General features: G+C 41.3%; 1 protein-coding gene across 1 annotated transcript in view; it reads left to right on the top strand.

Moving 5' to 3' along the window:
- The window catches only part of MIA3 (MIA SH3 domain ER export factor 3), a 43,472-nt gene that overhangs the window by 14,035 nt on the left and 15,517 nt on the right, over positions 1-13,920 (top strand). Inside the window, exons 6-10 of the mRNA XM_053308558.1 lie at positions 1,822-2,100; positions 2,337-2,476; positions 9,778-9,909; positions 10,692-10,713; positions 11,822-11,910. Of these exons, the coding sequence (XP_053164533.1) occupies positions 1,822-2,100; positions 2,337-2,476; positions 9,778-9,909; positions 10,692-10,713; positions 11,822-11,910 (662 nt within the window). The remainder of the gene's footprint in view (positions 1-1,821; positions 2,101-2,336; positions 2,477-9,777; positions 9,910-10,691; positions 10,714-11,821; positions 11,911-13,920) is intronic.

The following is a 13,920-nucleotide window of genomic DNA, read 5'->3' as shown; positions in this document are numbered from 1 at the left end:
TGATTGAGAGTATCTAGAGTAGACTCTGTTGGCCTTGACACATTTTCTTTGGATTTGGGAGCCAGACTTAGTGACAAAATTGACAAAATTACCAACCTTAATGACTGACATTGTGGACAGGTAAAGATTTTATTAAATAATTCTACCTCTCAATATCCTAGTCTGTGTGCCACAGTTGGATTTCTAGGTGTTATGGCTCCCTGGCATCTAGGATTTGTGAAGCCCTTGTTCAAAGTACTTACCATATGCTATTTCAGGATCCTTGTAAAACCTGCAAAGTAGGTCAGTACTTTTGCCCCCATTATTAAAGATGGAGGTGCTATAAGAGATTATGGTTTACCTAAGGTTGCATTGTAGGTTAATGACTACACAGAGGTTTAAACCAGGGATTCCCTCTTAACCACGATACTGCATCATTTTTGTTTTCCTCTTTTGTCCACTATTCAGACTTGCAGTAAATATGAATATTGCCAGCTAAATCCTGTGATTGGGGACTAGTTCAGGGCTGCACAACTTCAGCCCTCCTGCAAATGTTGGCCTACAATTCCCATAATCTCTAGTTGTTGGCCACTGTGGCTGGGGATTATTGGAGTTGTAGTCCAAAAACAGCTGTGGGGGGGGGCAGGTTAAGGTCTGGTCTAGTTCTTTTGGTGGTAGTAAACCTCTGCCTGCATTGTAACACTTCAGACGCAGGAGTGGACTTGCTTAATGGAAGGTTCTTCCATACCCCCCCACCCCCCAAAAAAGCCCTTCAAACAGGAAACTAGCATGCCAGGAAACAAGCTAAAAATTTCTCTTGGGCTTAGCATTGCAATGAACTATGTATACTGTATTAGGTATAAAGTGAAATAAAAACAGAGGTTACATTAAATTGTAGAATATATTGATTTCTTACAAATGGAAAATATCTTCCCTTAAGAGTGAATCTGTGGGCTAGTGTTTTACCATAGCTTGATTAAAATTTGATAGAACCTCCCTCAGATAGATAATGATTTGTGTTGTACACTATACTGAGACAGTAAAAGAAAGGAGAGAAAACTTAACTAGCGCTGAAAGCCTCACTGATTATCTATTGTGTAAGTAACTGTGGCCTTCTGACTTCACATAGTTTGTATATTTTCACAAAATGTTGGCTGCCAGTCCATAGCTAATGGCAATATTGTTTTTGAACCTCTCTGTTCAGGAATCAATACAACTCCCCCAAACCTTAGCTACCCAAAGGCTTGACAAAGGCCAGTAACAATCCTCAGACATGAAAACGTGACTATTTGTTCTCAAAATGTCACCCATGTTTTCAAACTTATTTCGGAAGCAATTAGGACTAGACGTTTCTTCAAAATGGAAACTTGAATACTTCAGCTTTTGACAATAGCTAACAAGTCCTGCAGGGGCTATTTTTCATCTTTACTGAGAAACCTGTTTTGTTTTTCCAGCATTTTTATTCTGCAACATTTTTATAACACTTTTCTTTCTTTCTTTCTTTTTCTCTCTTAAGATTTTTATTGGTTTTTACAATATCATAACAATCTCATTACATCCAATTAAACAAATGTTGACTTCCCGCTCGCCAGTCTGTGCGAATCACTAACTATACAATTCAACCATTGCTATAGTAATTCAAAACATATATCCTATACCTTACAAACTCGATTTTACTCTACTCAATCTGCTACATTTTTATAACACTTTTCAATATTGCCAGAATAAGGCTAACATTTTCACCAAAAACAAAACCACCTGAATATGCAGAATGAATTCAAGAAGTAGGTAAGATGCTAGAAATTGTATAGCCTCATAGATCCATTTTTCTGTTCATTGTAGTTAATGCAAAACAAACTGAATATGACAGACATCATGTAGAAAACACAGCTGAGAGCACAGATGAAAAGCTCCCCCAAGATACAGAGCAAATATCAAAAGAGGAAGATATTCTTCAGCTGGAGCAACCAAAAGGAGATGGAGACATTTTGGCAGAGACTGGAACCTTGGATGAAACAGAAAGCAAGCAAGTCCTTGAGAGTGACAAAAGATTACTACATCTGGATACAGCCCTTGGGTCAGCTGAAACTGAGAGAAGTTCTGAGAAAGATTATATTCCAGGTAATTTGCATGTACTAAATTGAATTTATTTGAACTTTCTTTGAACTATAAAGGTGCCGAAGTTTATTTTTTAGAGAAGGCATACTTGGTAACACCTAAAAAAAAATAGGCAAACCATATTAAAAATAGTATGTTGTTACATGGTCTAGGTAAAATGACTTACAAGAACTTCATAATGCAAACTATAAAAATACAAAGACTTGGTCAAAATAATTTATTACAGACTTTTGTTGAAGGTATAATTACTACAATGGATGATGCCACGGAGGAGGGTACTAGCCCACTGGAACCAGACCCTGCTGCTCCACATATTCTTGCTGCCTTGGGTGGTGCAGTTCTTTTTGCCAAGAAAAATATGCGACCCTTCACAGAGATTGTAAGTGCTTTGCCTTGTTAAACTTGGCTTTTTATGTGATTTTTAGTTTCAGTTGCATATTTAATCTAAAAATCAAGGCATTCTGATCCAGTGCATGATTCCCTTGAAGCAGCACTACTACTTTCCAGTAACTGTGCATAAGATTGTGGGTTTAAATTGTGCTCCCAGATATACTCAGAAGCAAGTCTGATTTCATTGACTCTTGCCACTATGTAAACATGCTTAAAATTACAGCCTTACTTGGAAATATGTTTTATGAGTAAACACCTGGTACCTTAATAGGGAGTGTTGTGAAGCAAAAACTAGCAGGAAAAGGGTTAAGTACACTATTGTACTCCTCCACTTAAAATATCAGCCTATAAAGCTCCTTTTTATTTTATACCATTTTATTTTTAAAAGAGGGACAAGTCAAGGCTTTCTTACAGACTCTGGTGCCAAATGAATGGTAGACTGTCCTGAAATTAATGGCACTGACTAAACTGGGTTTAGACTTTGACTGATTGAATACTTGAGGGACGCTTGTGGTTAGCTGGCACTGAATTCGCTCTTCGCTGTAGCTTCCACTTCCAGTATTGCTGCTGGGTGAATAGTAAAACGGATGGATGGTCCAGTGGCAGGAAACGGTCATAGCCCTTTAGGAGTTCAGAAACACCTCTTGGGTTACTTGCTTTTGGACTACAACTCCCATAATCCCTAGCCACAATGACCGAGTGCTGGGGATGTTGGGAGTTGCAGTCCAAAAGCAACAAGTTACCCAGGATTGAACTCAATTGAGCAGAGTACGCCTTTCTCCTGCGATTCTATCTGTCACTAAAGTTCGTGTAGGGAAGTGGGAGGGCGAGGAGCCGGCGAGTGGGCGTTGCTCCTGAGGCGGCCGGCTTTGCCGAAATGCTTTAAATGGCTGTTGAGGTGTCTCTCCGCGCTTCCGGTAGGAGCCCGCAATTGCCGCTTCTCTTCCGGAGTCTTCAACCGTCCCCGCGAGTTGCCGGCACGGGCCAGTGACGTCGGGGGGGTCACGGAGGGGTCAGGGTGAGGTGACGTGTCCCTTCGGGAGCCCAGGAAAGGGGGGAGGGGCAGTGGCGGCGGCGGCGGCGGCAAAGGGGAAAGAAGGAAGAGGCAAAGTTCGCCGCCGGCACCCATTTCCCCCGCCAGCAGGCCAGAAGCGCGCTCCCTGCCCCGCTGCTGGCCCTCCATGGAGCCCGTCACGCCTTCCAGCTCCCCTGGCGGCGGCGGGGGCGCCGCGCTGTTCCTGGGGCCGCTCTCTCGGGGTTATGACTCACTCACGGGCCGCCTCCTCCAGGTGAGGAAAAACGAGGTGTGAGGGGTTCGCCGCGGGGCCCCCACTTTCTTTCGGAGCCGTTCAGACTGACGCTGCCGGTGGCGGAAGCTCCGGACCGGCAAATGTAAATGTGTGTGTGTGTGGCGGGAGGCCGGGGGGTTGGCCGGGCCAAGCGAGAGGCGTGAAGGAGGCGGCTGCTGCGCGGTGCTTGGGGCGCTTGGAAGGGGTGTGGGGTGGAGTGGGGAGGCAAAGCGGAAGGCCTACGGTCGGAGGCTGTGTGAGGAGAAAGTTGCTAGGACTGTCCGAGTGGCGGAGAGAAGAGGGATTACTCTTGCTCATGCCTCCCCGGGAATGGGTGTATTCTTTCCTTCGCCCTCCCCCCACGCCCCCTTGATAAGTAGGGTGGCAGTGGCGGAGCGCAAGATTTGCCATTTGCCAAACATTCAGCTTGCTCCGGTGCGCTGGGAAAAGGCAATTTTATTCTATTCTTACCCCACCACACCCCGAGAAACTTGTGCAAAATACAGGGCGCTAAAGGATCGGATTTGATGGGTAAGAACAGCCCTGCTGGATCGGGCCCAAGGCCGTAGTCCAGCATCCTCTTTCACACAGTGGCCCACCAGATGCCTCTGGGGAGCCCACAGGCAAGAGATATGTGCATGCCCACTCTCCTGCTGTTGCTCACCTGCAACTGGAGTAACATTCTGCCTCTGAGGCTGGAGGTGGCCTATAGCCCTCTGACTAGTAGCCTCAGAGACTACTAGTCAGACCTCTCCACCATGAAGTTATCCAAACCCATCTTAAAGCCATCCAGGTTGTTGGCTGTCACCACGTCTTGTGGCAGAGAATTCCACAAGTTGATTAAAGTACTTCTGTTTGTTGGCTCTAAATTTCCTGGCAATTAATTCCATGGGATGACGCCTGGTTCTAGTGTTATGTGAGAGGGAGAAGAATTTCTCTGTATCCACTTTCTTCACTCCATGCATGATTTTATAGACCTCTATCATGTCTCCCTGCAGTCGCCTTTTTTTATAAATTAAATAGCCCCAGGTGTTGTAGCCTTGCCTCATAAGAAAGGTGCTCTAGGCCCCGATCATCTTGGTTGCCCTCTTCTGCACCTTTTCCAGTTCTACAATGTCCTTCTTTAGATGTGGTGACCAGAACTGTATGCAGTACTGCAGGTGTGGCCGCACCATAGTTTTATACAAGGGCATGATATTTTCAACCACCTTCCTAATGATCCCTAGCATGGAATTGGCCTTTTTCACAGCTGCCGCACATTGAGTCAACACTTTCAACAAGCTGTCCACCGCAACCCCAAGATCCCTCTCCTGGCCCGTCACCAACAGCTCAGATCCCATCAACATAAACTTGAAGTTGGGGTTTTTCATCCCAATGTGCATCGCTTTACACTTGCCAAGATTGAACTGCATTTGCCATTTTGTCCCCCACTCCCCCATTTTGGAGAGATCCTTTTGGAGCTCCTCACAATCTGTTTTGGATTTCACTATCCAAAAGAGTTTGGTATCATCTGCAAATTTGGCCACTTCATTGCTTACCCCTATTTCTAGATCATTTATGAATAAATTAAAAAGCACTGGTACCAGTACAGATCCCTGGGGGACCCCACTTCTTACTTCCCTCCATTGTGAAAACTCTCCATTTATCCCTACCCCGTTTCCTGTCTTTCAACTAGTTAGCAATCCACACATGTACTTGTCCCCTTATCCCATGACTGCTAAGTTTTCTCAAGAGTCTTTGATGAGGATCTTGTCATTATTAAAAAGAATGATGATCTTGTGTTTATGAAATGACCAGTAAAAAGCAAGTCAGACAAGATTGAGTGACAGACTATGATGAATCCGAGAATTCTGAAACAACTTCCTTTAAATCAGTGTTTCTCAATGTTTTTGGAGTCATGGACCGATACATTCTTTGTGCGCAGTTTCCTGTACCAGCAGTTAATAAAGGGGTCGCCCCCCTCACCCCCACTCCCAGGCACTCCCCAAAAGAATTTCAAGCCGGGGGGGGGGAGGGCACCACCGCTGGGAGCTCTCCAGAACTCATTTCTAGGCAGGCAGCCCTTGCTGCTGGGATAACACTCAGTTAGCTTCGTCGAAATGAACGTTATCCTAGCAGTGAGGGTTGCCTGCCTAGAAATGAGCTCCAGAGAGCTCCCAACAGCCCCACCGGCTCAAAACTGGCTTGTGGGGGGATTAATTTTTCAGCATGGACCGGCACTCAACTCTTCACGGACTGGCACCAGTCCACAGACCAGTGGTTGAGAAACACTGCTTTAAACCATGTGTTGCTTATGAAATAATATGTTTTGTGGCTCTGAATTTGCCTGTTCCTGTGTTAATCCAACTCCAGCCACTTTTAGGAAGTTCATAGAATACCTGGAAATAAAAATCTGATATGAGATGTGGATAGAGTTGCAATAGTGCTGGTGTCATATTGGGGAGGGATCATCTAGAAGCAATACTGCTTGCTGTGTAATGATATAAACCTAATTCTTCATATATAAATGCTAAACAAATAAACAGTTTATGGAAAATTATGTTGTGAAACAAGTACCTGGATTGATTGTGTGTGGCTTTCCCTATTTTGTTTTTCTGTAAAATGTTACACTTTGATCTAGCAAAGACTTCTGGGAGTGAAACTGAAAGCTTGTGTAATTCTCTTTATAATGAGATGTTGTAAGTTACAGCGAACTGTTGACACTGACAACTCTAATAATATTTAATAGTAATACGTAATTTGTTTCTTTTAAATAAATTGTGTTCTGTGCATTTTAACTGATAAAGGTGAAATAGAATAAAGAGCACGGGGAAAATACATAGATTCATTCCCTCCATACAACATAGAAAGGTGCCATATACCAAGTCAGACCATTGGTCTATCTAGCTCAGTATTATCTACACAGGCTGGCAGCGGCTTCTTCAAGGTTGAAGGCAGGAATCTCTCTTGGATGCTAGGGAGGGAACTTGGAACCTAGATGCTTTCCCCAGAACAGCTCCATCCCCTAAGGGGAATACAGGTGAAACTCGGAAAATTAGAATATCATGCAAAAGTCCATTAATTTCAGTAATGCAAATTAAAAGGTGAAACTGATATATGAGACAGACGCATTACATGCAAAGCGAGATAAGTCAAGCCTTAATTTGTTATAATTGTGATGATCATGGCGTACAGCTCATGAAAACCCCAAATCCACAATCTCAGAAAATTAGAATATTACATGGAACCAAGAAGACAAGGATTGTAGAATAGAACAATATTGGACCTCTGAAAAGTATAAGCATGCATCAGGGTGGATTTGATTTAAATCACGATTTAAATCACAATTTAAATCACTAGCAGGGTGGATAAAAATCAATGATTTTTTTTAAAAAATAAAAAACTGATTTTTTTGATTTAAATCCGATTTTTTTGATTTAAATCCGATTTTTTTGATTTTTTTTAAAAAAAATCATTGATTTTTATCCACCCTGCTAGTGATTTAAATCGTTATTTAAATCATGATTTAAATCAGTTTGATTTAAATCAAATCCACCCTGGCATGCATATGTATTCAGTACTTGGTTTGGGCCCCTTTTGCAGCAATTACTGCCTCAATGCGGCGTGGCATGGATGCTATCATCCTGTGGCACTGATGAGGTGTTATGGAAGACCAGGATGCTTCATTAGCGGCCTTCAGCTCTTCTGCATTGTTTGGTCTCATGTCTCTCATCCTTCTCTTGGCAATGCCCCATAGATTCTCTATGGGGTCAGGTAAGGCGAGTTTGCTGGCCAATCAAGCACAGTACACTGTATACTTTTCAGAGGTCCGATATTGTTCTATTCTACAATCCTTGTCTTCTTGGTTCCATGTAATATTCTAATTTTCTGAGATTGTGGATTTGGGGTTTTCATGAGCTGTACGCCATGATCATCACAATTATAACAAATTAAGGCTTGACTTATCTCGCTTTGCATGTAATGCGTCTGTCTCATATATCAGTTTCACCTTTTAATTTGCATTACTGAAATTAATGGACTTTTGCACGATATTCTAATTTTCCGAGTTTCACCTGTATCTTCCATTGTTCACACATTTAGTCTATCATTCAAATGCAACCAGGGCAGACTCTGCTTAGCTAAGGGGACAAGTAATGCTTGCTACCACAAGACCAGCTCTCCTCTCTCCATGCTTTCTTGTTAGTTTATTTATTTAACATATTTTTATACCCCCAAAACTTAAGTCTCTGGGCGGTTTACAACAAAGCAAAATAAATGACAACAGAAACGTTAAAACATTACAACAATTTAACATTTGTAAAACAATGTTAAAACTATTAAAACAATACTTAATTAAAAGCTTGGGTGAACAGGTGTGTCTTTAAAGACTTTTAAAAAGTTGTCAGAGATGGAGAGGCTCTTATTTCAGCAGAGAGTGCGTTCCAAAGCTTTAGAACAGCAGAGAAGAAAGCCCATCCCTAGGTAACCACCGGACAAGCCGGTGACCACTGCAGACCGACCTTTCCTGATAAACTCAATAAACGGTGGGTTTCATGACAAAGAAGACGTTCTCTTAAATACCCAGGGCCCAAGCTGTTTAAGGCTTTATAGGTAATAACCAGCACCTTGTTTTGCCCGGAAACTTATCAGCAGCTAGTGTAGTTCTTTCAGCACAGGAATAATATGGTCTCTCCAAGGTGACCCAGAGACCAACCTGGCTGCTGCTGCATTCTGGACCAATTCTAATTTCCGGACTGCATACAAGGGCAGCCCCACATAGAGCACATTGCAGTAATCCAGTCTGGAGGTTACCAGCATATGTACCACTGTTCTGAGGTCTCAAGAAATGAGCGCAGCTGGCGTATCAGCCGAAACTAATAGAATGTATTTTTGGCCACTGCCTCAACCTGGGACAGGTTGTAGAGAAAAAGTTTCATATAGATTAGGTGTGACATCCCAAGATGTATAAAGGTCCCAAGATGCAAGTCAGCAAATTTGTTTAATCTGCTGTGTCTCGCATCTTAGCATTTTTTTTGGTCCAAAATATGTAAGATCTCTTCCTTAGTGTACAAATGACTTCACTTAGATACTTTTTATTAGCTACCTCTCATTGTGCAAAAAATGTCAAACCAAATCCTATTTCTATCCCACCTGATATAGACCTCTCTAGGCAGTGTACAAAGTTAAAACATAACAAATGGAAAACAATATAAGAGAGTTAACATTCACAAAACAAGGAAAAACAATCTTGGTAGATAAAAACATGTTAAAAATTAAAAATTGCAGTTAAAAGCCTGGGGAAATATATATGTCTTGAGGGTCTTCCTGAAAGCAAGCAGAGAAGCAGATCCTAGGGGAAAGAATAAAAATAATCCTTGCTTATGGTAAAATATGTTGATATGAAGCTTACATATTTTGATAGAACTTTTGATATTATTAATGCATGCTATGTTACTGTTAGTTCCCAAGTGTTTAAAACAATCAGGCTAGTGTGTGAATGATTTAGAGAAAACAAGATTTAAACCTTGTAATATTTGAGAACCCAAATTCGAGCCTTTGAATTTCAAGTGTGACTTTTTAGTTTGAATTTCTAAACTGAGGAAGACTCTAATCATTAGGATTAACTTGCCAAATCCAAAACTTACAGCTCTTAAAAATACAAAAGTGAACAGTATCCATAACTGGGAATATTGGAGAAACAAGTGAGAACAAAAATAAGAATTTTTGTAAGCAAATGGAGAACAGGAGAAATTTGTATAAGAACTCCCCCCCCCCCATTTGTTTTTCATTATTGAGAGAGTCATTCTGATTCTTTTGTATGCTATAGCATGCTTAGCTCTGAAGTACATTCAGTTTGGGTTTATAGGAAGATCATCTAGGCTTCAGTCCTATACACCCTTGGAAGTAAGTTTCACTGAACTTAGTGGACTGGCTCCTGAGGAAATTTGCATAGGAATGTGTAGCGTGTTCTAAATTTGTGCTCCATTCACCGTTTTATAAGAAATGTCAACTTTTTTCTTAGTTGATTTCAACTCTACCTGAAGATATGCGACCTGGCCCTGACTTCTATGGGCTTCCTTGGGAACCCATTATCATCACTGCTTTGGTGGGTTTTGCTACACTTGCCATTTTCTTCTGGAGAACCTGTCTAACTGTAAGTAAACTTTCATGTTAAAATATTCTGACATCCAGACTGTCACACTTGCAGAAGTATTTTCTGCTTGTGCAAATGGCAGAAGTGAGATTCAAATGGGAGATTTTTGCAGTTCACTCTTATAGCCACTATGTTACATTTTACTACAAGTTGCCTTTTATACTTGCAGAGAACAAAGCATTATTTAACACAATCACTGTAGTACCTTACAAAGTAAATTAATGTAGAATACATGAGCTGTGGGAATCCACTGACTGCTGAAAAACACTTGAAGCATATTCTACCTGCTATAGAATTTTCTCAGTTTGAAATTAGTCCAAGGCCTATAACAGAACTTGGGAATAACTGTACTTCAAACTGGGGTCCAAAAACTAGGCATCAACCTAATTTGTGCAAAACCAAGATAGATATTTAAAATTATGCTGTTAATAACGATAAAATAAAATTATATTAATTTTTTACCTAATTTGTTATGTTTATCTTTTCTATTTCAACTTTGAAATAAAATATAGTTAAGTACCCACACAGTATTTGAGTAAACAAACCTTTAGCTTGAGTTTGAAGTAGGACATTGACCTAGAAGCTTTTATTAGCACTTGCTTTAAGCTTGCTTGTGTAATGTCACTTGATACTTGCACTGGATGCAGTACATGTGTTTTTGTTTCCTTAATGTGAAACCAAATAAATTGTCATCAGAAATGCTTGCTTTTTATTGTTGGATGGCATTAATAAAATAGCTTAATGTTTTTCAAAATGCTGCCTTTTCTCCTTTTCTTTTGCAGATAAAGAGTAGAATGTATCAAGGTATGACTTTTTTTTTAAAAAAAGGTTCTTATCCTATGAGCCTTTTTTGTCCTATGAGTTTATAATTTATTAAGAGCTTAATATTTGTTAGCTTTCATATCTATAAAAAGCCACTTGTGCAGTTGTCATTTGGACATATTGAACTTCAGATGTGTCCAGGTGCAGACAAGAAATCCAAAGAGTCCTGTGCACATGCCTCAGTGCATGGGAAACAAGCTCTTCCAGCTGCAGATCCTTGCAGTGTATCAGATACCACTTAGCTGGATCCCTCAACCTTCAGTTGAGGCTTTTAGGGGGTTTCATTGGGAATAGAAGTGCAGGCTTTTAGATCTTAGTCACTTTCAATAGCTGCATCTGTGCTGCCTGCCTTACCTTTCTCTAAGGCAAGTCTTGAATGACCCATGTCTATATTGCTGTACCCCTGTTAACTGGGCAAAGAGGCACCTTTTCGATGTGGTGATTCTCTTTGTTTAGCAGTGGGAGAGTAGCTGGCCCTGTCCTCCCCCAGCACAGTACCTCCGGTGACTGCTGCTGGTATCTATCTTGTGTTTCTTTTTAGATTGTGAGCCCTTTAGGGACAGGGATCCATCTTATTTATTTTTATTTATTTGTTATTTCTCTATATAAACTGCTTTGGAAACTTTTGTTGAAAAGTGGTATATAAGTTGTTGTTGTTGTTGTTGTTGTTGTTTGAGGTGGCTTTCAGTATGAGTGTCTTTTTCTCTTGGTTCCAAACCAAAGCCCTGGTTGTAGTGTCACCACTGGCATTATTGCATTCAGGAGGTTCATATTGAAGCTTAAATGAAAACTACCAGGGAGGGAAGAGAGTCTTCTTCCCCATTGTTCCACATATTACTATGCACACACATTGTCATTGCGGTTCACATACTAGAGTCCACAGCCCCATTTCAGTGATATGCAAGTTTGTTTCTGAGTTCATAGACTCCAAGGTGAACAATGTATTCAGTGTTGGGACTAGATGGATAATTCTTTACTCATACCTGCAGAGGTTCATCTGATATATAAGGATTAGTAAAAACTTAGTTTTTTGTAGTCCAGTTCTACAGAAAATAACTCCACATTTGCCCCCATTTTTCTTTTCTTCTAGTGACAGAATTACAACTTGCTGAAAAAATTAAAACTCTAATAAGAGAAAAGGCAGATATATTGGAAAAGATGTCGGAATATGATCAAAAGGTATTGTTCTTTGTGTCTTGTCTTGTAATTAAAAAATAATATCATTGTTTATATTGATACACACACCCTTCACCACACACTGAAGGATGTGTGGTGTCGCTCTTTCTTTTAATGGTATAATGGAGATTTCTTACATTGAAAATGAAGTATTAGTGATCCAGTTGATCATATGCTATAGAGTGGTGATTCTCTTATATTTAGCAGGGGGAGAGCAACTGGTCATATCCAACCCCAGCACAGCATCCTTCCATTGGCTGTTACTGATATCTGCCTTGTGTTTGTTTTTTAGATTGATTGTGAGACCCCTTTGGAGCCTCCTTATTTATGTATTTTTCTGTAAACCACTTTGTGAACTTTGGTTGAAGAGTGGTGTGTGTGTGTGTGTGTGTGTATACAGAGTAGTAGAGCCCATACAGGGGCCTGTTCTGTGGCAGTGATGATGCTAAAGAAGTATCTTCTGCCTCCAATGCATCTGCACAGTACTGGTCAACATTGTTTCCCCATGTGTTATAGTTTAGCCACCAAGGGAATGGAGAGGAACATGTGGTAGTCTCCTGTGACCAATTTGCAAGTGACATTTGTTCCTGCTTAGGGTCTACTTTAAGAGCAGGGCCTAAGCAAAGACCAAGGGCACCTGTACATTCTGTTATCGGTATTTTTCAGCTTGTGTAGGTTCTTAGAAACTGGATATTGGCTAAGAACCTGGACATAGGTTCTTAGAAACTGGATATTGGCTATTTGCCCTCTTGCCTTTTGCCCATCCTGCCTGATTAAAGCAGTCAAGGGTGGCCTGAACATGTGTATGGAGAGAACATGAAATGTCTTTTTGTGTGAGGGTGTAGTACCCGCCTCCCTGAAGGAAGCAGTGGTAAGACTGCTGTTAAAGAAGCCTTCTCTGGTATCTGCTAGTTTGGACAACTATCTGGTTTTGTCAAACTTGGCAATTCCCAGAAATTCTTGGATGATACATAGTATTTTGATCCATTCCAGTCTGGCTTCTGACTGGGTTTGGGGACTGAAATTGCCTTGGTAGATCTTCTGTGCTGGGAACTGGAGAGGAGGAATACATCTCTATCTGCTTGAGCTTTCCGCGACACTTGATATTATCAACCATAGTATTTTGCTGGGTTGAATGTGCTGGAATTGAGCTGGTTCCAGTCTTTACTTGGAAGATAGGATCAAAAAGGGCCCAGATTATGTTTTGGCTACTGTTTATTAACCTAGGAGGTCCTATAGGGTACTATCTTGTCTCTTCATGCTGTTCAATATTTGTATGAAACTGCTGCTAGAGGTTGTCTGAAGATCTGCACTGGGTTTCCCAGCTCACTTGCATTCTCCCTCTTTTCCAACTAATCTTGAGAAGCAGTGGAAATTTTGAACTGGATGTAGGCATACAAACTGCAACTTAATCCAGACAAGATTCCTTTGATCAGTAGGAAGATCTGGAGCCTGTTTTTGGACAGGGTTGTACTCCTTTTGAAGAAACAGGTTTTACAGCTTGGGAGGATTCTTGAACCCCAGCCTTTCTCCTGGATGACAGTGTTGCAGTTGTGGCCAGTAGTGCATTTGCACAGCTTTGGCTGGTGTGCCAGTTGCGTCGTCTTCTAGAGAAGGTAGATCTTGCCACTTTCACCCACAGAGGTGTCGACATCTAGACTATAGCTATGAGCAAGGGCAGTAGTGTGAGTTTCAGACTATTGCTGTGCTGTCACTTGAGCAGGGAAAAGGATTGTGTTTGCTGATTTCCCTGTGCATCACCAAAATATGTCCCTGAGGGTTTTGTGACCATCAGGGAAATATTTTTTGTGATGCACAACAGGCTTCAGAGGGAAGAGGAGATAGGAGAAAACCTCACCTTCCCCTGCTTCAAGCATCAGCACAGTGTTAGTCTGGAACTCGCACTGCTGCACATGTGCAATGCTAGTTTGAGTTGTTTCATAAAATTCATTAGCAAAAACGAATTAGGATGCCAATGCAATATTAGGCAAGTTCAGCAATCTCAAAGTTTTA

This window comes from Hemicordylus capensis, chromosome 1 (genome assembly GCF_027244095.1).
Source record: "Hemicordylus capensis ecotype Gifberg chromosome 1, rHemCap1.1.pri, whole genome shotgun sequence".
Taxonomy (NCBI): Eukaryota; Metazoa; Chordata; class Lepidosauria; order Squamata; family Cordylidae; genus Hemicordylus; species Hemicordylus capensis.
This window is presented reverse-complemented; position numbering and strand designations above follow the sequence as displayed.